At 38.1% G+C, this 26162-nt stretch overlaps 1 protein-coding gene across 5 annotated transcripts in view; it reads left to right on the top strand.

The window, feature by feature from the left end:
• apba1a (amyloid beta (A4) precursor protein-binding, family A, member 1a) overlaps positions 1–26162 on the top strand; it is a 69927-nt gene that overhangs the window by 41633 nt on the left and 2132 nt on the right. For 4 of the 5 annotated variants that reach the window (XM_051893107.1, XM_051893109.1, XM_051893108.1 and 1 more), the window contains 11 exons: positions 4541–6207; positions 13178–13288; positions 14220–14259; positions 14384–14529; positions 18235–18267; positions 18982–19068; positions 21737–21922; positions 22627–22806; positions 22933–23145; positions 23280–23399; positions 24020–24160. In XM_051893107.1, coding sequence (XP_051749067.1) covers positions 4609–6207; positions 13178–13288; positions 14220–14259; positions 14384–14529; positions 18235–18267; positions 18982–19068; positions 21737–21922; positions 22627–22806; positions 22933–23145; positions 23280–23399; positions 24020–24160 — 2856 coding nt within the window. In that variant the 5' untranslated portion in view covers positions 4541–4608. The remainder of the gene's footprint in view (positions 1–4540; positions 6208–13177; positions 13289–14219; positions 14260–14383; positions 14530–18234; positions 18268–18981; positions 19069–21736; positions 21923–22626; positions 22807–22932; positions 23146–23279; positions 23400–24019; positions 24161–26162) is intronic. The other variant, XM_051893111.1, reaches the window with a different exon arrangement.

Here is a 26162-nt window from a genome sequence, read left to right as displayed (position 1 = left end):
ACATTTACATTTACATCAGAAGCAAATCACTGTGAAGTAATTTAAGGAAATATACCTTTTTACTGTATTTAAAATTAAATTAATTTAATTTGTTTAAAAAATATATTTTTTTCTCTAACCATTGGCAGATTGTTATGTTCTGTTGTGTTCTGTCCAGTTTTCGAGTAAAAAAAAAAAAATCGTATCTTTAAAACAAGAAAAAAAAAGTCTTTAAAACAAGGTAAAATGTAACAAGGTAAAAAACTTTAGAAGCAATTCACTGTAAATAATTTCAGAAAATATACTTAAAATAAATTGTTTTCCAGTAAAAAACATATTCAAAAAAAGATTTACTTACAGGACAAGCAAAACTGTGTAAGATAATAGGACTTGTTTTCAGATAAATTTAATTCATTAATTTAGAAAAAAATTAAAAAAAAATGTCTTACCCCATTGGCAATTGTGTGTGTTTTTGTGTGGGCACCTGTATTTGCATGTACAGATGTTTTATTGTTTTTTTTTTTTTTGGCCTCCGACTCAGATCATCAAGGTGGTTTTTGCCCTCAGGATTTTGTACATTTTTTGAGCTGAAGTCAGGAGGAGGAGGCGGCTTGCTGTCATTTTCATTTCCTCTGGCATTCCCTCACCTTCTCATGTCTACACCAATTACTGCTGCTTTCTGATGGGTTCGGTATGCGCACCATCACTTTTGATCACACCTTACAGGAACACAAGCACCGTGACTTCTTTCTGACATGATATCTCTAACAACATGCCATACACCGCCATGCATGGAAACAGACGTCATATTTGCAGCGGTGACTCATGTTTTAGTAGGCCGTATGCTGCTGCATGTTTCTGTCATTCTCTCTTCTTCTCATCGGTTGAGGCTTAGAGACACTGCTGTTCATTCTAAGTAAGCTGTCAGGAAATGAATAAAAGTGTGGCTAATTGTTTGTGTTGATTAATATAAGATCACAGCTTCTTTTCAGCGTTGTCTTTCCAGATGGAAGTCTGCTTCAAAATCTCACCCATGACGATGCTCCAAAAATGTCAAAATGTTGGTATTTAATGAAGACATTTGGACAAAAACATAGGCAGAGTTTCAATTTTGTGCTTGGGGGAAGGCACACCTAACGGTAGTTGTTTTTTTTGGGTTTTTTTTTTTAAGGAATTAAATAATTAAAGGATTGAAAGGGGTTTAAGGAAAAAAGAAAAAGAAATAAGAATGTTAAAAGAAGTTGTAGGTCTAACTGCAGTTATTAAGTAATCAATTTAAACTATTTGCAAATAATATTTTAAAATCTGCACATATTTACCCTAACAAACCACATACACACTGTAAAGTTTCGGGAGTGACAACCGCATTTAAATACGGCAATGAGTCCCCTAAATTATCATTCCATGTGTGTACAGATCACAATGCTTAAAGGCTGCTTCACAGAGAGCGCTCTTGCAGTGTTGCCATTTTGGGGTTGTTGTTTAAGTGTGGCTCATACAGAGATCGAGTTTATGGTGTTATTAAAGTGAGCAGGTGCAGGTTGCGATATTTCAGTCTTATTTTCAGCGTAAAGTATTTCCATTCATTTAGTTTTTATTGGCTTGTTCTTGTTCGCTGATTTGCTTTCAAGATCTGTCAACAGTCAGGCTTGTTCCTATTTCTCTGTGATTTCTTGCACAGCACATACAGGCAAGAGATAAATCTCTGATGCACATTAAAATACATATTTTAACATGCATCAGAGATGTATCTCTTGTCTCTCATCTTTCATTTCTCTAGTCGTACGTCATTAACAAATAGTTGTTCAGTTCAGTTCTGTACACACTGCGAAGAATGTTTGTACTAAATTTTGTTGTCACTACCTGCATTTTTCATGAGTTAATTCGGTTGTCACTCCCGTAAAATATTGAACTGTGTGTGTACTGAACAGGATTAAGGACTAAAAGGTAAATTGACAACCAAATTTAGCTGCAGTGTATACATGGCCACAGAGTAGTGCATAATGGAGTACAGCAGAGAAGCATCAGGAATATCAAATACTGGGGGGGACAGTTTGGCCATTTCATTGTCTATGGTGGTTACAGCCCTACATATATACCATATCTTACATTTCATGTAAACAATAAGGTACTCAAGGCTGTGCTGTATCATTTGCGTCGTGCCTAACAACGCCCTTCAGCCGTGACTTATTCACGATACAGCACTAGCCTCGAGTACCTTATTGCTTTTATAAAACGGCCACCACACAATACAAATATTAAAGCCAAAAATATGTATCAATGCAACTTTCATGAAGTAAACTTTCACCAAAGGCCTTCCTTCCACCGCAAAATATAGTCCCTGACTGTGAACAGCAACAGAAGTTACATTATTACGCCATTAGATGGCGGCAAAGACTGTATGAGTGTGTCAGTCAGTAGTGAAGACTTTTACATTGAAAAGCCTGAATTGTTGTGAAAACGGAACAAATGCTTTGACTAGCGCTGTCAGTCACGGGAAAACCCCTTAACTGTTAAAAGGACAGGATAATACATCGGACATTTAAACAGATATTTTATTATGAACATAGGACTGAGCTGAAGGAAAATGCTAAATCTGAATGCAGGTAATAAACTCGCTCACTCAGTCTCTTTCTCACAATACTCTTCTACATAATACAGTAAGCTTCAATGAACAATATCAATTGAGAACATGTTTACATTGCTAAGAGTGGTTGTTAAGGGTGTTGTGTAGTGATACACAGAACCGTTGGGTTAAGCGGTCGCAGCCTGTTTTATCGTGAATAAAACACAGCTATTGACCAATCAGAATCAAGGACAGGAGCTAACTGTTTTATAAATATTTATATATTATATCTTCTACTTTTAAAATACATTTACAATGAACGACTGCTATACAAAGAGTAAAAAAAAAAAATATCATGCAGATGAAGCCACCTCTTTTTCAAATTGCATAGATGTTGATAGTGGAAGCGTCAGAGTTAGAGCCCCCACTCCTTTAGTTGTGGGTTTATTTATAAACTAAAGCGGGAACAGAATGAGAAAAGAGTCCACTTGCGTATCGCGATACTTGATCCGTTGTGAGAGAATGGGTCTTCTTGGTTTTGAGTATAGTATGTAAATATAATTTAGCCTTTACTTACACATTCTACCAACTAAAATGATAAGAATGATATATATATAAAAATCAAAAATATGAATTATATATTATATATAGATTTTTTTTTTTTTATTAATAGCTCAGACAAAAACATAATTGGCTGTTATCCTGGGCCCAATATGTGTGTTAACCTGATTTTAATGTAAAAAAAAAAAAAAAAAAAAACATACTAATCTTTTCTGTGTGAAGTTATCCCAAATTACAATTTTATTTACAGGTTTACAGCTCAATAATTAATATTGCTTTAATAAAAATATAAACTTCACCCAACATTGTACCTCAAATGTGTCAATTGAGCTTAACTTGGAACCTGGAAAAATCCTTAATCATCCCCATTAGAGCACTACCACTAGAAATTTGCAAGCTACTTTAAAAAAAAAAAAAAAAAAAGTTAATTTGACTGATCAGCTAGTACTTTGTTGGCTGACTGGTCGACCATCCTCGCCCCAACCCTATTTTGAGAACCTCTTCATGGCAGTGTATCACCCACTTTTCTGGCATGAATTGCAGAAGTAGGTCACATAGTCGAGTCTAATAGTGCTGTCTTTCACTTGTACCAAATGCACAAAAATGCCCTCAGGAGCTCATTCAGATATGAAAAAAGTGAAGAGGTTAATGTGTAAACATGACTGGTCAGATAGCTTGACGGGGGTTTGAATATGAATTCTCTTATTAAAATGATTGTGTTATCTTATTGAGCTTGTTTTGCGGTGCATCCCGACTCAGCTGATGTTGATGAGAGTTATAAGAGGTATGAAAGTGGAGGCTTGGGGGTTTCTGCTGCTCTATGCATTTCTAGCATTTGCGTGGTGATAAAGCCCTTAGTAAACACAGGCAGAGATACTTCTACTGCTATACATAATTACTTCAGTTTCATAGATTTTGACTGAATTTAGGTCTTTACTGATTGAAGCATTTATGAGTATTATATAAGCAACATAATCTTTGTACATCAACTACAGAGGCAGCTGATCTTGATATGTGGTAGCATAGTAAATGTCACTATGAATAAAACATCAGCTACCAAGGTTAATGATGGATTTTTTCCCCTGGTAATTGTTCAGAAATTTGATTGAAGGTGAATTAGTCTTAATTCTTATTGGAAAACATTATAGAATCTAATGAAGAGCAGACATGTACCCATACTGATAGTTTAATGGCATTTTGTATTTGGCATATGATATGACTGGAGCCTTCTTTATAGCCTATATTTTTTATGTTATCATCTTTTTTATGCTATTTATGCTTTTTTATTAAATGGAAAAAAGTACTATTCATTTCTTTATATGTACCTAAAGGAAAACTACTGAGTTTACCTTTAATGGACTGCTTCATTTATCTTTCTTACTGAGTTGTTGGCGTTTTAAGGTTTATTTCTGTTTTTTGTTCATTTTTCTGCAGGTCGTGCTTGAGTGGAGCCCTGCTGGGAGAAGTAATGCTCTGTGTGTAGACCTCCCCCTCTTCCAATCATGAGCCACCAGGAGGCGCCACACGGTCAGGAGTTAAGAGAGGCGGCTGAGGCAGACCTGGAGCGTAGAGCCCCCGAGGGCCAACAGCCCCCCGCATCCCACCGTAGACGCCACGAAAACGGAGATGGCAGCTCCCGCTCCGGTCGCTCCCGCAACCACCACAGCAACCATGGTACGGAAAATAACCACTACCAGTCCCAACAGCAGGGGGCCCCGCGCTACCGCAGGTACGAGGGATCAAACGGAGGGACGAACCGCACACGTGCCGCGAGGAGGCCAGCGGAAGATGGTGATACCGAACAGCAACCCGTTCAGCAGCCCATACCACGACCTGCAGTGACACGCTACCGCAGACAGGGGGACAACGAGGCCCGACTTCGGGCACAGCAACAGAGACAGCGACAGCGGGAGAGGCAGCAGAGAGATGCTGAGAGAGCCGAACAGCACAGGCTGGAACATCAACAGCATCTCATCTCCCCTACGCAAGCCATGCCACCCGCCAGAGAGCCAGAAGAAGCTGAGGAAGACGAGGGAGATGGTGGCAGCGCTTTGGCCCGATCCGCCAGCACTGAGAGCGGCTTCCACAACCACACAGACCGGGCAGAGGGGGATGCAGTCATGGCCCTTGAAGCAGAGCCCGAAGACGAAAGCACATACAGCATCCCACTGCGCCCGGAAGCAGAGGAGTACACCGAGAGTGCAGAGTCAGAGCAACAGCATGGTGGTCCAGCTTACCTCCAACCCCAGTACCCACCTCAGCCACCGCCCCTACCTCGAGAGCCCCTGCCTAATGCCGAGAGGCCCCATGATGCAGAGACGCTAAACCCCAACTACTCCAATTATGTTTACACTCAACCCATGTACCGCAGTCCCACTGGAGCAGGAGAGGCCCGTGAAGGTGGATCAACAGAAGATGAGCCGTACTCTGAGCCCTATGCTGAATACACCCTTCAGGAGCATGTTTACGAGGAGATCACGGATGGCCCCTCAACCAAAGCTGAAGGGCAGACTCCACAACAGCGTAGGGCAGACTTCAGACTCTTCGACCGTGACTTGTACCAGCAGCAGGAGGCTGTTGGGTCCAGGCTCCACCACTATGACGAGCGATCCGACGGAGAGTCGGACAGCCCTGAAAAGGAAGCAGAGTTTGCCCCGTACCCCCGTGCCGACAGCTGCGAGCAGGATGAGGACATTGACCAGATTGTGGCAGAGGTGAAGGAGAGTCTGAGCTCGCAGAGCCTGGAGCGTGTCGCTATGGGCCTGGACAAGGATGGCGATGAAGAAGAGTGGACCGAGTCAGAATCCCATGGTCAAATGGATAAAATCAAATCCCCAGAGCCAATAAATGAAGGAGAGTGCGGAGAGATGCCCCCCAAAAGTCCCTCAGAAGAGCCAGCTCCAGTCGTGAGGAGCAGTCGTGAAAAGAGAGACGCAATCTCACTGGCTATTAAGGACATCAAAGAGGCAATAGAGGAAGTGAAGACAAGGACGGTCCGCTCGCCCTACACGCCAGACGAGCCCAAAGAACCCATCTGGGTAATGAGGCAAGACCTGAGTCCTACAGCAGAATCTGACCTGCAGCCGTCTCTGGGGGCTGATGTGAGTATGAGCAGCACTATGTAAGATGTCCTGCTTTTTTGTTGTCACACTGCAGTTTATGCTCTGTAGCTTCATCTCTGCTGTTGTTTTCACTGTTTTATTCTGTGTCTATAATCTTGCTTACAAAGTCACTATTAAAGTGTTAGTTATCTCACAAATGTAAATTCTGTTGTCATTTACTCATCCTCATGTCATTCCAAACTCAAGACTTTGGCTAATCTTCAAAACACAAATTAAGATATTTTTAATGAAACCTGAGAGATTTCTGTCCCTCCATTAAAAGTTCAGGTAACTGAAATTTAGAAAAACTAAGAATGTTGTAAAGGCATTGTAAAACGAATCCATATGAATTGAGCGGTTTAATCCAAGCCTTGTGAAAAAATACAATTGCTTTTTATGATAAACAGAATTAATTTAGGCTTTTATTCACATATAAACACATATATAGAGCACATTGCATGTAGTAATGGTAATACAAATCTTGTGCACAAGTCATGCGCCGGAACAAACCTCATTGGTTCTCGCATGTTTGAGCTTCCGTGGCATGTTTGGTTTGCCACATGTGATTTCATTTATTGTTTATATGTAAATAAAAGTCTAAATATCTGATCATCATATAAAAGGATCATATCTCTTCAAAAGACTTAGATTAAACCACTCGATTTATATGGATTCAGTTTATCTTCTAAGTTTTGGTTACCTGGTCTCTCAATGGAGGGACTAAAGCCTCTCAAGTTTAGATAAAATATCTTAATATGTGTTTCAAAGATTTACCAAATTCTTATGCAGGTTTGAAACAACATGAGGGTGAGTAAATGATGATAGAATTTAAATTTTTGGGTGAACTAACCCTAAAACACATTTACATCATGCTACAGCCTGTCCAAGTATACATGGCACAATTCGTCAGATATTTGAAGGATTAAACGTGGGGTGAACGATATTTCAAAAACGCTGTTGGACATTGTTGACATTTGAAATATACCCAAACAAACACACCCCTCTCTTCATTGCTCCGCCTCCAAAACCCACCCTCCAATCCTAACCACCCTCCTCTGAGTCGTCGTCGAACCCCGCTCGCCGGCATGCGAGGCGAATGCACTAAACAATGACACTAAACACCGCATTCTATAGCGGCCGTCAGTGTGCCTCTTGTTTCATAAGTTGAATACAGAAGGCATAGGACGTGGCGTAAGCGTTTTGAACTGCGAGAGGCATTACAAACAAGTTGAATTTGGAAGGTGGTCTGGCGGAAGCCGTGTGGAGTACGTTTATGATAGATGGATGCCCTTTTTTGAGTTTCAAACAGTGTTCATTTCATTGACGAATAATTTTCGTCATAATTTTCGTCAACAACATTTTTTCACAGACGAAAATGAGATGACTAAATAAAAATGCGTTTTCAATCACTAAAACTATGACTAAAATCTACTCTAATTTTTGTTAACGAATAAAAACGAGATGAAAATGAAAGAGAGGGACGATTCGGGAAGATATCCAGTCAGGACTGCTGTCCTGTGTGGAAGATGCAATGTAATATGCTTATCGGGAAACGCGGCGCTGTTGCGCACTCTACATGCTCGTTCAGCAGCATTTCAGACTGCTTCACAATTAATGAATAGCGCACATTTATGCCAAGCGATTGCTTATGAGCTAACGTTGATGAATTATGACAATGTTTACTACACGATGTTTATATGGTAGTATGTTTTAGACGGTTGTAAGAATGCATATTTTATCAAAGTGAAAGTGCCCTTTGCGGTCACATAGCGGTGCCCCCGCGTTCCCATTCCTAGTTTCTAAGCTTTAGCTGAACCTGAGCTATTAATATAACAAACAGAAATAAAAACTTATAGACATTTAAAAGCAAAAACTAAAAGACATAAACACACAAAAAATTACTAAAACTTTTAACTAAAATTACAGTGAAAGCAGAAAAACTAAAAATCAAATCTAATAAAAATTTTAAATGAAACTATAATAGTACCTCAATGATAAGTGTGTCAATCCCTGAAAAGTACTGAATTTTGCTCTTTCGTGTCTTTTTGCACTTGAACGGTCAAAAACCGCCCGCTTTGGCGAGCAGAGTACAGTTGGGTGAACATAAACAGTTTGGGGAATATCAGATGTACCTATATCAGTTGTATAGGATCTGTGTATTGTTAGAGAAATGCTTAATGCATTACAATTTAACTAAATTAGATTTTAGTCGACTAAATCTACTGTAGATTTAGTCGACTAAATCTACTTTAGTCGACTAAAACTAGACTAAAACTAAAACAATTTCCGATGACTAAAATATGACTAAAACTAAATGGCATTTTTAGTCAAAAGACTATGACTAAAACTAAATCAAAATTTGCTGTCAAAATTAACACTGGTTTCAAACAGGTGGTTTCTGTGCACTGCCATTATAAAGCTTAGGAGCATCAGGGTGATTATATAATATAACTCCAATTGTATTCGTCTGAAAGAAGAAAGTCATATACACCTAGGATGGCTTGAGGGTGAGTAAATCATGGGTTAATTTTCATTTTAAAGTGAACTAATCCTTTAACACTGTACTCTAATTTATGTTAAATATTTGTAGCAGGTGCAGCAAATGACAAAAAAACAATCTCTCAAGGAGGACGTGTACAATTGCGTTGTTGTTCTCCTTGGCTGCAACAGCCTCAAAGGGTGAATCACGTCATTCCTCTAGTCGTGACTTCATCTTTCTATCTCTGTTCTTTTTTGGAGAGGACGGTGGCACACACTAGTCTCTGTCTCATGAGTGGTGCCTGCCACGGCGTCGGACAAATTGAATGTCGCTAGAAAATGAAGACTGCTCGCACTCATAGAACGGCTCTCCTTATCCGTGGCCTGGAGGGCTCATCTGTATTCTGTGAGTGCTACACATGACCAGCGTGTGCAAATGAAGTTGTCCTGCTCCTCAGCCACAACAGACGTTGTCTGAACAGAGCATAGAAAGAGAAAGATGAGCTCTCGGTATAAGAAAGGCAACAAAATTACCATGTCTTTACTTTTCTTCTCTCTCACTTCTCTTTTTTTTCTTCCCATTATCTGAGATAAGTATTACCCTTTTTATTAACATAATGAGTAGATGTCATTCAAGTGCACCCATGGTTAGTATTAACTTAATGGTATCATCTCATGATGTGTGCTTGAGATTTTTGATATCTTTTTTTTTTGTTGTTTTCCATTTACATAATTAATAGATTCTGTGCTGCGTAATTTTACTTAACCACAGCTGTCTAGACTATTACCAACACATTACAGAAATACATTACACATAGTATGTCTTACTAAACAAACAACGCAAAGCCCAGCTCATCTGTTGCCTATTTCGACAGTGTTAATTAATCACCATTGTTTGTCTGAGCAGTATTCATGAGCACAAGGCCTCATTTGGAGGAAGTTCTATGGGATCGAGGGCTTTTGGCTCTCTGATGAGAGGGAACATTTCCTTGCGCATTCAGAGAAAAAGGAAAGAATTGCATTTAATTGAAAACTCCCAGTGGGAGTTTAAAGAAGACACCAGCCACCACCCACTGCAATTATGTTTGAATTTGTAAATGATTGTGCTGATTATATATTTTCAGGTTTTATCTGTAGCATATTATTTTTGCACTCATATCCCACAACATCTTTTATTCAGGCCACTTTGGAGGTTTCTGTGGTTTCCCATGTTATTTTGATATTATTTATGTACTATTTTAGCATATATTAATATTTTGAATTAGCTTTTATTTTTACATTTTCAGTTTTACTAATTTTATGTGCTTTTGTCAGTTTTATTTTTATTTATTTTATTTTTTTATTTCTGTTTAGCTTTAGTCTATTTTTATTTAAATTTTAGTGGTTATAGTACTTTGACTTAAACTTGGTAACACTTTAGTTTAGGGTCCAATTCTCTCAATTAACATGCATATTACTAGGATATTGGCTATTTATTAGTACTTATTAAGCACATATTAATTCCTTACTCTGCATGACCATATTCTACATCCATTAATCCTACCCAATGCCTAAACTTAAAGGGATAGTTCACCCCAAAATGAAAATTCTGTCATCATTTACTCCCACTCAAGTTGTTCCAAACCTGTATACATTTCTTTGTTCTGCTGAACACAAAGGAAGATATTTGGAAGAATGTTTGTAACCAAGCAGATCTCGACCCCCATTGACTACCATAGTAGGAAAAAAAATACTATGGCAGTCAATAGGGGGCGAGATCTGCTTAGTAACAACTACCTTACTAATTATTAATAAGCAGTAATTAGGAGTTTACTGAGGGAAAAGTCGTAGTTAATAGTTAGTTAATAGTGAGAACTGGAGCCTAATCTAAAGTGTGACCTTAAACTTTAATTCAGTTAGTTGATAGTTAATTCAGTGGCAGTTTTTTTTAGTTTACTTTTTCATGTAAGATTTATATTAAAATGTTAACAAAAATCTTTTTAAGGGCTCATTATTTTAATGTTCCTTGCGGTACACTTATAATGCTAATAAAAACTTTTTGCACAAAAAAACAAATATATGCGGAAAAGAATTTCATTTACAAAGCATTATGATATTATGCCCCCGACCCCCTTCAAACCTTTGTAAAATCTGGCTTTTGACATGACATGACACTCACATCTAGTGTAGGCATGTAAAACTATTCGTCAATGTCTTGCTCTGGAGGCAGGCATATGCAAATGTATTTGCCCATGTGGCGTCACAGATCTCGCAAAATATCCAAACGAGCCGTTCTTTGGAGCTTGATTAAATAAATGCTTTGTTTATAATGAGGAGGACTTTTTAAGCTATGAAACTTGCAAGATGTTTTAATGGTAAAAAGACAGCTTATATGTCAAAAGATCATGGCAAATTTGATTTCTAGTTGTTGTTATATTAACAATAGCAACACAGGCCAGTCCCAAATGGCACACTTCATGTGCCCTTGTGGTCTTGTGGACTTAAAATGGCCACTATGTACGTGTTTCTGTTAAGTCCACAACACCGTAGGGTGTCCCATTCGTCAGGTTTCAGAAGGGTCTCCGCAGCAGACTTCTACCTGACAGTCTAAACTGCATTACATGATGAAAGTGTGGACTCGGAGGAAGATCGCGAGGCTTAAGGTTCCTTTGGGACAGGGCCACTGGTGTTTCCATATACAGTGGGGCCTGAAAGTCTGAGACCAATAGTGAAAACTTCTATTTTGCAATTCAATATTTTTAACTACTTTTTTAAGTTAAGTCAGTCACATTTTCTTAGTGTTTAGTTTGTCTTTTTTTGCTTCAATGACAGCGGCACTCGAGCTGCATGAACTCCACAGGTTTGTGTCAAAACTGATGATCACGTTCTCCAGCATGATTTGAGAAGTTCTCTTCAAAAGTTCATATGATCTATTTTAAAAATTCTTACATTTGATCCATTCCCTAGAAGTAGTGCACCATCCTAAACATTTCATATTAATTTTATATTATAACATTTCTTTATTTTAAAATTAAAACTTGTTAGTGATTCTCAAATGTAAAGAACTTTCTGTAGTTGTTCAGTGACTATTATTCAGTCATGCATCTTCCACATTTCCCACAATTCCCATTAAAGTTGCGCTGAACTTGGTGGTGTCCTGCCCACTCCTGTTCTGTGCTGTACTCAGACTTTGACATTTCATCAGAAGCCTGTTATTTTTCCCCTCCACAATATGATTTATTTAGTGTAGTCAAGAGACACAGAAAGAGACGGGCCTGTAAATAATTCAGCAAGGCTCATATAACACCAGAGAAGAAAAAGTGCCTTCTTCCCCTGCCCTCCATTAATGCTTAACATGTTTTAAAATGTATTATTTATTTTTAGTTTTTTTTTTTTTTCAAGCTCTGTATAGGTAATGTATATTTCAGGGTGTGAAAAGTCAAAAATGAGTCAATTACTAATAGGGACTTTTAGTAGTATCAGCTAAGTTCATTAGTGCTACTTATTCCACCAGTAAACGTGTCAGGGAATTTAGCAGAAATTAGTTTTCCTTGCAGAGCAGCACTGATGTAGCATAGTGAGGTGGTCTCTGATCCAGGTCACTCTTGAGCGAAGCTGTTCCAGGAACAGTTTTCCCAGGTCGGGTTGTAACAGGAGCCGTGTTGTCCTCTGTTGTCTGGTGCCATTGTTAACTTATCAACGTGAGTTTGATGAGAGAGGAAGAGGCTCTTATGTTCTTCTCTCTCGTACTCTGGTCCAAAGAGCAACATCTGCTGTAGCACTTGATTTGAGTGTATCTTGAGGAAGAACATTTTTCACTGCAGCTTTTGTAAGCACTTATTGATATGGAAAATTTCTGGATGTATCAGGTAGATCGTCACCATGGTGATGAGGTGAGGAGCTGAGTTCATTGTGTAAATGTGCTTTGGGTTTATCTTCAAATGTTTCAGTACTTCATACATGTTCATGTGAATGTGTATAAAAATTTTATATAATATGGTATAAGCATTTATAGGTAAAAGTGAGAATGTTCTTATATTTTTCAGTCTACACATCTAATGATATTATTGTAATGGAGATACATTGTGGGACTAGACTGCAGTATTTATACGTTATGACAAATTATGAACAGGAAATATCTTTTAATATTTCATTTTAATGTGCTCTGGCTATTCAGGGTATGAGTCATTTGTTCTCTAGTATTTCACATTTCATACTAAGATTTGACCTCTTCAGAGATATGAGGTATAGTTTTGAGCCAGCAATACGAGAAGACAAACCTCTCCTGTTTTACTTTTCTTCTCTTTGGAAATTACGAATTTGAATTGTACCACTTTCTTTTATTAATTTATTTAATTTATTCAAAAACCATGAAGACTTTTATTAACATGATGTACTCTAAATGTCACTGAAAGTCAATACATGAGTAAATGTAGTTTTAGTATTAGTAGGTTGTCCAAAAATGATAGACTGTAAAGCATGCAATATTAATTAATGTGGCTCTTTTGTCCAGTCTCCAGGCTCAGGCTCCACCTCCCCACAGGGGGCCGAGTCTTCCAGCCGTCCCCTGACGTCACACGAGGGGAGTGACAGCTTTGAGTCTCCTTCTCCAGCCAGTAAAGAGGTAGGAGGCTATGAATAGACCTCTGAAACTGTGCTGAAATTTGAAGATTTTTTTATTATTCTTGGTAATAATGTTGAGTAGGTGCTCTAGGAACTTAATTAGACACATATTACTGGCCACGGCATTAGAGTCCTGACTGTGTAATTTAGAAGTTATTATAAATTATTCAAGATACAGTTATAATAGATTAATTGGAGCAGATTCAAGTTTAAAACTGTATTTCTACTTTGCTATATAAACTGTATTCTTGCTTTGCTAGTTTGTTTTATTCATTTAGTTAATTTATTCGGTAACACTTTACAATTTTTCATTTGTTAACATTAGTTAATGTATTAACTAACATGAACTAACCATGAGCAATACATTTGTTACTGTATTTGTTAATCTTTGTTAACGTTAGTTAATAAAAATACAGTTGTTCATAGTTTGTTCATGTTAGTTCACAGTGCATTAACTAATGTTAACAAATACAACTCTTGATTTTAATAATGTATTAGCAAATACTGAAATTAGCATTAACAGAGATTAATAAATGCTGTAGAAGTGCAGTTCATTATTCATGTTAACTAATGTAGTTAACTAATGTTAACTAATGAACCTTATTGTAAAGTGTTGCCGTTTATTCATATATAGGCAAGAATACAAGAATACAATGGCAAGAATACAGTGTCTAGAAATGTAATTACATTTTAAAACAAAAGACATTTAAAAAAAAATCACCAAACCCACAAACATTATCTCTGAAAAGCCCAAGAAGTGGCATCTGTGATCTCAGAGGAATTCACTGTATAATATATAGATATGTATAATATAACATAATATATTACTGTATAGTATCTATCCATCTGTATTATTTTCTAATATATAATATAAATTATATTATATTATATTGTATTATATTATTCCATCTGTGTCTTTCTTATATGTGCAGTCAAGGAGAAGTCTTGCTTCATTCCCGACATATGTGGAAGGTAAGGTTGCCTGTAATTTCCTAATTGTTACAATTTCCAGGTCCTCAGCTACTACATTTAATCCTGATAACACACCCTAAGCATTTTGGAAGATGATCTGAAATGTTCCTCTCCTCTCTGTTAGTACCAGGCCCATGTGACCCAGAGGACCTCATTGATGGTATTATATTTGCTGCTAACTACCTGGGATCCACCCAGCTGCTCTCAGACAAGACACCCTCCAAAAATGTGCGCATGATGCAGGCTCAGGAGGCTGTGAGTCGCATTAAGGTGAGGTGAAAGTGTTCTGTCTTTACCCTGCTGTAAAGACGTAAACCTGAGCTTCTATGAATCTACCTCAAGAAATTTCCTAAGCAATACTTGCTTCAGGATCAGCATAAATGTTCCAAGAAACCAAAAGTGACAGTTTTAGGACAAACAAATGGGAATTCATAAGAAATGCAGAGCTGTGCTCTGACTTGTCGTATACGGATAGTGTATTTATTGCGCTAGCATTTTATTCCTTGGATACAACATGATGAAGTTGCGTTTTGCAGACAGAAAGTCTTATTTTGTTGTTTAAATTGAAATGTCAGTTCACAGCAGATGAAGAGAGATGATCGTAAAGCTAAGAGTGTGTGTGGTCCTCTTGAGGCAATGAAATGATTCTGTAGTCAAATGCAGGGACCTATCTCATGATTCTTGTTCCTAAAGGATCAGAGACATTTACCACCTCCCTCCTGTTCATTCTCCTGCAGCATAAATCAGCCATTCGCCCTGTCAGCTGCATTACTCAGCATTTTTTACCTCCACCTTAAAAAATGCAGTGAGCCCAACACCTGTGCCATTTAGTGTTTCTTCAGCATGTCCCTTTGTATGTACATTTTGTGTTAAAATGTTCAATTACAGATCGCTGTGTGGTCCTGCAGGCAACAGTATCGGAATGGTTGATTGCAAATGGCTGGACATCAGATTCTTCTGTTTTACCAGCTTAGCTAAAAAGAGCAGCTTAAATCAGCATGAATTTCATGTCTGGTTAGCACTGGATTGGTGCTGGTCCAGCTGATGGACCAGCATTTTACATTTTCACCATCAAATTGACCAACACAGCTAACAAAAATATGTTCTAAAAAACGTTTTGCTAACATTCCTTAGATTATGAAGATGTTATTTTTTTGAATGTTCTCTGAACACAGTTTTTTAAATGTTTTTGATGATGAACACTAGGGTAAGTAGTAACCACAATTAAAAAATTAATAAATAAATGAACATCCAACTAAAATGTTTTAGAAAAAAAACATCCCATGAACGATGTATAAATAATGTTTATATAATGTTTAAATAATGTTTTTGTGCTGACATTTTGAGAATATTATTTAAGACCAGATAACTTTGAACGAATGTTCTATTAACATTACTGGAATAATGTCTGTTCATAACTTTGAGAGAACCTTGCCAGAAAGTTCTCAGAACATTCCCTGTTAGCTTTGAAGGTAGTTCTAGATATTACTAGATAAGCTAGTCATTCTAGTAAAGCAGCATAATGATGATACCAGAACATTAACATCCCATGCTGGAGACCAGAATTCAAAACATACAGTATTTTGGTAGGGATAATAAGATTCTGGCTGATACTGATAAGCTGATAATTATTTTACATTTTATATGTACTACTTAAAAAATAAAACACTAAAAACTATATCAATCATATTAAATGCGTAAGCATTGCATTAAGTGAAATTAGGCACCACAACATTATAATGTACAGGATGAAATGGATATTCATTTTGAGATTTGCAAAACATAAATATTAAATTTAACAGTGTTATTAAATTGACAGTATTTATAAAGATTAACTTTAAGTTAGATCACGGATTCTCAACTCTTGCCCTCGAGATCCACTTTCCTGCAGAGGTAGCGGCTACGTTCAGACTGTCGGTCCAAATCCGATTTTTGTGCATATCCTATTGAAATCCAATCAGATTTAGCAAGTCTGAACGGGGAAAAATCAAATTAAATGATTTTTACAAATCCGTTTCGAGCTACATTCATATGTGGTTTGAAATCCTGTTCAAATCTCATATTTGGAAATCCATTTCTGACTGCTCTGAATGATGTTTTATTAACAAAGTTCTGGAGGAGCACATGCAGATAATTAACCTAATTAACACGAGAGGAGTTAATCAACTCAATTAACAATAAGAGGTATATATACACAGCAGACTTACCTCTGTTCGTTGACAGTTTATCAGCATCCCTCCACCACCCCAATGTCAGACGTTGTTATAAGAAAACATGCTGAAAGTCGCTGCACCGAATGAGCAGAAAATGACAATATAACGGAGACATGTTTTTAAACCGGCAGAGACAACAGCACGGAATAAATCCGCACATACCAGCCTCCTACGATTCTGTCGCTGCCTCAGAAGATGCAGTAGTCCAGCTATAATGTCATGTTGTAAATAAGACAACATCTCTATTGCAAGCCCCTCCATGTTGCTGTTGTAGTTTTTGGCGTATACCTTCCAACGCATAGAAACCAAAGCAGATATTCCGAAAAACGAAAAAGCAGCATGGACACACGGATCTGAACAGTTGCGATACACAGTTTGGACGTCAATAATTTTAGATCAGATTCCAATAGAATACACTAATTATCGGATTTGGACTGACAGTCTGAATGTAGCCAAACTCACCTGCCTGTAGCTTTTAGTAATCCTGAAGACCTTGAGTAGCTTGTTCAGGTGAGTTTGATAAGGTAATTGGAGCAGGAGAGTAAACTTTGCAGAAAGATGGATCTCGAGGGCCAGAGTTGAGAACCCTTGTGTTTGATGATGGTAATTTAAAAATGGAGAAAATGAGCAGCACAATTAAAAATCATCCCATAACTGATGGATATCATGCATCCCTATGTTCTGGTCTACAACATATTGCCTGAACCGGCTGATCTGGTCTTCTTATCATTTAAGGTTGAAGGGTTCCTCAAATGAGTTTTGGTTAAACTCATTTGGTTAAATTGTCCATTTGTAGATCTGATTTAACAGTTTTGCTTAAAAGACAAAAGAGTCACATTTCACATCACCTTAAAAATGCATTGGTGAACTAGATGCCTTAATAAGCGTCAAAGAATGACAAATAGACATAATTTTCCACTTCTCTTGTAATGGAGCTCCTTCTTAGAATGGAAACAGTTTAATGTGGCCAAATCTTTCAGAGTTATGCACTTGACCCTCAACTGTTCTGTTAAAAATATGTAAATGTGTATGGGTTACACAGTTACCACCATATTTTATTCTTGGTATGTGATCTCCGTTGTTAAAGACAATTGAAAGATGATCATAGGTTATGAGTTATTTGAGTTATTCGTTCACACCTCATCTGCATGTGTGAGACACCGTACCTTCTCCCATACACAATCATGAGCTCAAAATGAGTGACAATTTATATGTTTTTTTTTTTTTTTTTTTTAATATTGACAGTTTCAATGCGGTATATAAAGCAAGTGTAAATTGCATGCATTTGGAGAGGCATCTGAATCAATACACCCTGCCTCAGCTGCCATTATGTAGATTTTCCTTAGATGGCCAGTTCGATCCATTATCACAGCCCGTTGGCAAGTTTGAACTTGCTCTTAATCTAATTTTCAGCAGAGTTCCTCTCTGCTTTGTAAAGTTGATGTTTTATAAACAGGATGTCCTGTAATATAACACCAATAGTAGACGTATGCTATTAAAAGAACAAATGGGCCACCTGGTGGATGATGGTGCAAATTGCCATGGAAAGAAACCAAAGGCAACATATTGTAGGGTGGTGTCTAATAATCTTGGCTTGGTGTCATCTGAATCCATTACACAGTCACCCTATGCTGATAAAAATCCCAGTCACTTTTTTCAGATGCAGCTTATTGAGCAGAAAGATACCCCAAATGTGATTGGTCTTGCTGAGCTCTGATTTATCTAACGATGTTCCTGTCTTTGTTTGTTCCATGCTAAGCAGACGGCCCAGAAATTAGCCAAAAACAGGAAGAAGGTGCAGTAATTGCTCATTCGGTTTGGTGTTTTGTTTTTATTTTTGTTCTTCGTCTTCTCTTTTTGCCTGGTTTCAGCACTTCAGTGTTTTCATAATTTCTGTCGGTCTGCCATTTTTCTGAATCCAGCAATGAGTCATGTACCTGTGTCCGTCCACACAGTCTGTTAGCCATTGTTCATTCCACACCAAACATTACCTCAGTTTTATTACCAGATCTTATATGGGGAAGTCGTTGAATAAGTTAAAGCCAGGAATGTCTAGTTTGCTGGATACAGAAAATGCAAGTGATCTTTACTTTCTTCTTTTTTGTATCTGATCTTTTTCTTTCTGAGGTACTGTGCTGTACTGTTTTTGAAGCTGTAAATCTGGCACAGCATGTTTAGCACTTATCTTGAACTTTTTTATTCAGCTGTCCAGCAATCTGTTTCTCTCTCTTTCTCTAACTTAATACTGAATTTCTTCAATTGAAGAACAAAACTAACCAAACTAACCCCATGCCAACTTGCAATACTAGATGGCTTAAAAAAGGCACAGGTTATCAGAGTTACACAATGAAGGAGAGAGTATAAAAGAATTTGAATATCTGGCCTTAAATGTTGGAAGATACTTGCACGCTCCTTCATGGCATCTCTGGGCCTTGTCAGCTCTCTCTCTCTTTCTCTCTGTCACTGTCTCTCTCAGTGACTGATATTGTGTGATTTTCTCCATCTTCAGGCTCCAGAAGGTGAAGCTCAGCCCATGACTGAGGTTGATCTCTTCATCTCCACTCAGAGAATCAAAGTACTCAATGCAGACTCACAGGTACTTCATCACCTACAGTATGAACAAGACTTTGGTTTCCACACCTTTTTTACCAAAAGTGAACAAATGTCAACAAAATACTAGTGCAGACATCACAATGAGTTAGTATAAGTACAGAATATTCACTTGTCTCATCATGAGAAATGGAATTTTTCTTGATCTTTAAAAAAAAAAAAAAAAAAAAAAACGCAATACCATTTATAAGTTTGGGGTCAGTAAGATTTTATTTTAATTTTAATTAATACTTTTCCTTTGTCTTATTTCCCTGTATATATCCCTTGTTTCATTCTGTTTCTTGTCAGTTGTTGTTTTTACGTGCTTATAAAACTGTTGCGTTTTCCTGCTCCAACGTTCAGTTTGCAATTTATATTCTTTGTTATTTTATTAAATAAAGTTAATGCTGCTTTGAGGTCCGGCCTCAACTCTTCCTCGTGTCTGAGCATGACAGAATAACCGACCTAGAAAAGATGCATCTAGCAGCAGCCTTCCTTCACCCAGGGGACCAACTTCTTGCCTTTGGTGGTATCTTTGTCATCAGGTGCCCTGAAGTGAGAACACACTCAAGATGTGTTTCTGGAATGGGCTAGATGACCATGTCTCTTCCGACTGGGATACTCCAGCTGCTTGCTGCAGCAATACGTATTGTGGCTGGTCGGTTCCCCCCAACTATTGGGGAGTTTGAGGAGAACATTGACACCCAGAGCCTGAGCCAAAGCCCGCCACTGACCCAGAGCCAGAGCTTCCACCCTACACAAACCCAGAGCCCATGCCCACCATCGACCGGGCCCTCCGTTGGTGGAGAGGATTATTCCGGAGCTAGAGTCTGAAGTCAGTGTCATCTCGGAGCCTGAGCTAGTCGTCAGGTCTGGTGAGAAGCTAAAGCCAGATGTCATGTCCATCCCTGTGGGAGTTTTGATCGACTTGTGGTCGCCAGAACCATTTCCCACCCTACTACCCACCCTAGTATGCCTCCCTGCTTCATTGGTTTCATGCAGCTCCTTGTCCCTGCCGGTTCTGCCTAGTTTCCTCGATCCACGTCTTTTGCTGGTCGCTTAACTTCCTAGCTGTTTCATCTCTGCACTGCTTCCTGGCTCTTTCACGCTGACTCTGCCGACTTCCTGGCTGCTTCATCGTCACTGGCTCTGCCCAGCTTCCGGGTTCCTTCTTTATCACTGATTCCCCTCTTTCTCTGTTGGTTCCACCCAGTTCCCCGGCTTCACTTTGGGCTTCCTGGCTCCCAGCTCTTCCTTGGTCCCTGGTTTCCCAGGCTTCACCTTGGTCTTCCGGGCCAAAGAATCTGCCTTGGCCCATCAATTCATCTGGTCCATCGTGGCTCGCTCCTTCGGCTCCATCGTGGCTTGTCATCCCTGTGACTTCACCGAGTTCCCTCGTCCCAACTCGCTACCTCAGTCTGTCATCCCCCTGGCTCCACCATGGACTTCCGGGTCTGCGGCTGTACCTGGGTCCTCAGGTCCTTCAGTTCCACTGGGCTCCTCCATCTCTCCAGCACCTCCATTGTCCACGCTCCCACCGGTGCTGTCTTGGTCTTCCCAGCCCCCATCTCCACCTTGTTCCCTGGAACCTCTGGGTCCACCTCAATCCTCTGGTCCTGCAGCATCACCCTGCCCTCCATTCCTTCATCTTCACCTGGTTCTCCATCTTCCCTGCCTCGATCACCCTCCCTCCTGGCTCTGCCCTGGTCTGCACCGCCTAGAATTTCACTGTAGGCGTCCTTCCCCATGGCTTTGTCAGGGCGAGATTCCTTGCTGGGAATCTCCAGGATCTCTTCCTCAACCGGCTCCTCCATGGACTTTTCCACCCAGGGATCCTGGCCCTCCTTTCCAGTCTTTGTCACCCCCTCCCACCACTTGTTTTGTTAATACAATTATATTGTTAATATAATGTATTGTACAGCCTGAGTTTCAGTTTCATTTCTAGGACTTTTAGTTTGTATGTTCTTGTTTTCCTTTGTCTTAGTTCCTGTTCCTTTTATTTCTGTTGCTAGTTTGTTTCTGTGGTTACCCATGATCATCACATGCATCTTGTTAATTTAGCTTGTTATCCCTGTGTATGTACTCCTTGTTTCTTTCTGTTCCTTGTTGGTCGTTTAACTTTTTTGTGCTTGTAAAGCTGTTTTCCTGATTGTACGTTCAGTTTACAATTTGTATTCTTTTTTATTTTGTTAAATAAAATGAATGCTGCTTTGAGATTCTCAACTCTTCCTCATGTCTGAGCATGACAATTATTGTTTTGGTCAAATAAATGCAGCCTCGTGAGCATAAGAGACTTCTTTTAAAAACATAAAATAATTTTTACCAACCCCAAAAATTTAAATTGTAGTGTACTGTAATAAATATATATATAGTAGCTTAAACCTGGCTAAATTTAGATTGATTTAAGCTTAAATAACAATAAAGGATTTGCCAATGGAGTTTAAAAAATACTCTTATTTTAAAAGTTTGGTTTTCCAGTATATTTATCTTCAGTGTTTTATAGAAAAAAATATTGATTCAGAGAAAAAAAAAAAAAAAAATATATATATATATATATATATTATATATATATTATATATATATATATATATATATATATATATATATATATTGTAGTGTACAAATAGATTGAGCATTGAGAATTTTTCTTACCATTACAATCTTCTCCTCCTCAGGAGACCATGATGGACCACCCTTTAAGGACCATCTCCTACATTGCTGATATTGGGAACATCGTGGTGTTGATGGCCAGAAGGAGAATGCCTCGCTCTGACTCTCAGGAGGACATGGAAGCTTCTGACCCTGCCCAAGACGAGAAGCGGCAATACAAGATGATCTGTCACGTGTTTGAGTCTGAAGATGTGAGTTAGTGTGTCAGTGTGACCTTATCAACCGGCAGCTAAAGGAGGCTGTCAGGGCATGTTTATTTCTTTAGCATATTAAAAAGATTTACACACTTCATCTTTATAATACTGCCGTTGTTGAGGTTTATGAAAGTAATAAACTACTCTAGGCTGTTCATTACAGTGGTTTTACCACAGTTAAGGGGAGTTCAACCACAACACACAACAGCAACTCCCTTCCATATTCACCCTTTCCACATGAATCATCCATATTTGCCAAATTTTTCTCAGTCTCCTTACATTTTTTCCCAGCATGTTCAGTATTGCAGTCACTGGCCATTGTGGTAGTGACCTCTAATAGCATTTATCCAGATGGTGTTCTTGGGCATCTTGCTGCGTGGGTTGAATCAGTAGATGGGAAATGACCTTTTCTCTGTTCAGCTGCAGAGGCTATTTGAATTTAAAGAGCCCGTATATGTCACAGCGTATGTCTCAGCACAGTGTACAACAGTGACACGAGGGCAAAAGGCGTGTATGCGACTATCCTGAGGGATGCCACCCTTGTCGTCTCTTGACCCATGTGTGTAGCTGTCATCTTTTTTTTGAAACTGCTGTCCTCTAACAATGGTTAGATAAATCAAATTGTATTCATGCAATGTAATATTTTAGTTATTTAATATAATATTAGTTGTTCATTTTACCTGATTTCTATTTGTGCTCAGGCTCAGCTCATAGCTCAGTCTATCGGCCAGGCTTTCAGTGTGGCATACCAAGAGTTCCTGCGTGCCAATGGCATCAACCCAGAGGATCTGAGCCAGAAAGAGTATAGCGACCTCCTTAACACACAGGACATGTACAACGATGACCTCATTCACTTTTCCAAGTCTGAGAACTGCAAAGATGTAAGTGGACAGCACAGATTACTGTGAAATTTTGAGAATTTGCCTGGACAAAGTCAGATTTATCAGTAATGTTGACCAAATTATGTTTTAGCAGTGATAAAAGTGGTGTGTTTGTGTGTACTACAGGTTTACATAGAGAAGCAGAAGGGAGAGATTCTTGGGCTGGTGATTGTGGAGTCGGGCTGGGGCTCCATCCTTCCCACAGTTATTATAGCAAACATGATGCATGGCGGCCCGGCCGAGAAGTCCGGCAGGCTGAACATTGGGGACCAGATTATGTCCATCAATGGCACCAGCTTGGTGGGATTACCCCTCTCCACCTGTCAGAGTATTATCAAGGTACAAGTGGACTTTAAGTACAATAATATCATTAATTTCAAAGATTTAATTCTGATTCTTAGACGTTCACTGATTTTATCTTTAGCTGATTCTTCTACATTCAATTTATTGCATCAAACATATTGCTCTTCTAGGGATTGAAGAACCAGTCCAGAATAAAGCTTAACATTGTGAGATGCCCACCTGTGACCACTGTCCTCATCCGAAGACCAGACCTAAGATATCAGCTGGGATTTAGTGTGCAGAATGGCATTGTAGGTATTTTGGATTTAAAAAAAAAAAATAAAAAAAATTAATCTATTGTAGAGATTTTTTTTTTATATATTGGTGTAATCTGATATTATTTGTGTGTATATTTAATTGTGCATACTAATTTCCTGTATTTTTATATTTATATTACTATATTACTCACTGATAACACTATTAAATGTAATGTTTAGCAAATCTCAAAAAGAATATTCATTTTTCATACTTTATTACTTGAAGCATTTGATTGTAGTTTTTAGTGTTTTATTTTTATTTATGTAGACAAAAGAGTAGAGAATTTTAACATCAGCCATTTATCAGCCTTAAGATGAAAATAAATATTGTTATTGACCTTTATTTGAATTAATACTTTAATGTTATATTTCTCATTTTTCTCATTTTCATTTAGTTTAACTTAATTTAGTAAAACAACTAAAATAAAAAATAAAATAAACATAATAATAATAAAATAAATAATAAACACAAAAACATAGCCAAATTATTAAAACTTGGAAAATACAAAATGTAGATGAATTCAAAATGTTACCAAAAAAAAAACTGTAATAATATCTCAATGCTACTATAATCTGGTCTGAAGTACAAATTTAATGTATTTTGCATCCTCCAGATTTGCAGTCTCATGAGAGGAGGGATAGCAGAGCGCGGTGGGGTCCGTGTCGGCCACCGGATCATTGAAATCAATAGCCAGAGTGTTGTGGCCACCCCTCATGAGAAGATTGTACACATTCTGTCAAATGCAGTTGGTGAGGTAAGTCTGGGGAACATGATGGAGCTCCACACATGCCTAACAACATAATATTTTTCACATCAATATTTCTCCAGTGAGGTAAGGACCCTATTTATTTAAATTATGATCATGAAACTATGGAAACTTGCTACCCTCTTTAGCTCTGTTTTATGTAGATCACAGCCTATCAACAGTGGCCCCAAAAGGTTTTTGGACACTTTTCTCATAAGAAGTTTTGCTATGACTGTTAATCAAGGGGTGCCAGTGTGATTTTTGTATGAAGTCAATTCACTCAAGTTCACACAGGTGTCCTATCAGAGTAACCACAGGTGTAGTTCATCACAATAAATTATGATCATGATCCACTAGTGTTTGACAACCAGAAAGGGTCCAAATACTTTGGGTACGTTTACACGACAACAATGTACTAAAAACGGAAGTTTTTCTTTTGAGTTTTTTGCATACAGATGACAACGTTGTCAAAACAATCCCATTCACACGGATCCGCAAACATGACTAAAAATGCTGTATTAGTCATGTCAGGCCAGTAGTTGGCGATGTCACTTTGTAAAGAAACACAACGTACCTATAGACTAAACGTGTAAAACACATGTTTTACAAATGCATGTTTTCACAAATTCACATTTACGTGATGATAACAGTATTGTTTTTAAAAACTTTTTTTAAAAACCCATTTTCAAAAGCTTGCGTTTTCAGGCCCCCAAAATGCAGTTGTCGTTTAAATGAATGGCTAAAACGTTTAAAAAGTTTTATGTTGTGTAAAGGAAATGTTACAGGTTCAGTACAAGCTCAACAGAAATTATTTTCCACTTAAAAAAAAAATAATAATTAACCAGCCTTAATTGAGACACTTAAAATAGAAGTGAATAAGGCCACTCTGTAAATGTCAATCGTAATCACTTATTACCCTTTTTTGAGTAAAGTTAGGTCGAATATTGCAAATTTGTAGATATTACAGTACAACATTTAAAACCTTACAACTGTAAAAAAAATAATGAGAACAACTTTTGAGCACAAATAATGCACCAGTTTTAATAGAATAAGTAACATGAGTTCTGTCATGACAACTCTCTGGTATGGTAATAGAGATTGGCATGGAAATGGATATGTCAGTGTTATTGTATTTGGTCTTTGCGGAATAGATCTGCTACGCTGCTGCTGCAGAGCAAGTATCGAGACTTCAATACTGCCAGTTCATTCACAGATATTGCTGTGAGCATGTAACACATGCATATGTAACATGCATGAATTAACCCTCGTAGCAGATCTATGCAGGTGGAGCTGGGGAAGGTGCAGGGATTTTGAAAGCCCCCTGCAGACTGCTAACAGCAACACTACCAGTATTTGTTTGAATGTTAAAGGGTTAGTTCACCCAAAAATTTAAATTATGTAATTTATTCCTCACCCTCATGTCGTTCTACACCCGTAAGACCTTTGTTCATCTTCAGAACACAAATTAAGATATTGTTGATGAAATCCGATGGCTCAGCGAGGCCTCTATTGAGAGCAAAGCCATTGAACCTCTCAAGATCCATAAAGGTACTAAAAACATATTTGAAACAGTTCAGTGGTTCTATCTTAATATTATAAAGCAACAAGAATACTTTTTGTGCGCCAAAAAAACAAAATAACGACTTTTCAACAATATCTAGTGATGGCCGATTTCAAAACACTGCTTCATGAAGCTTCTGAGCTTTATGAATCTTTTGTTTTCGAATTAGTGATTCGGATCTCCTATCTAACGGCTAAACTGCTAAAACCACGTGACTTTAGCGCTCCGATCCACTGATTCGATTCGTAAAGCTCTGAAGCAGCGTTTTGAAAATCGGCCATCACTAGATATTGTTGAAAAGTCGTTATTTTGGTTTTTTGGCGCACAAAAAGTATTCTTGTCGCTTTATAATATTAAGGTTGAACCACTGAAGTCACAAGAACTGTTTTAAATATGTTTTTAGTACCTTTATGGATCTTGAGAGGTTCAATGACTTTGCTGTCAATAGAG

The sequence above is a fragment of the Ctenopharyngodon idella genome, chromosome 5 (assembly GCF_019924925.1).
Source record: "Ctenopharyngodon idella isolate HZGC_01 chromosome 5, HZGC01, whole genome shotgun sequence".
NCBI classification, from domain to species: domain Eukaryota; kingdom Metazoa; phylum Chordata; class Actinopteri; order Cypriniformes; family Xenocyprididae; genus Ctenopharyngodon; species Ctenopharyngodon idella.
The sequence above is the reverse complement of the archived record's forward strand: the minus strand, read 5'-3'. Positions and strand labels throughout refer to the sequence as shown.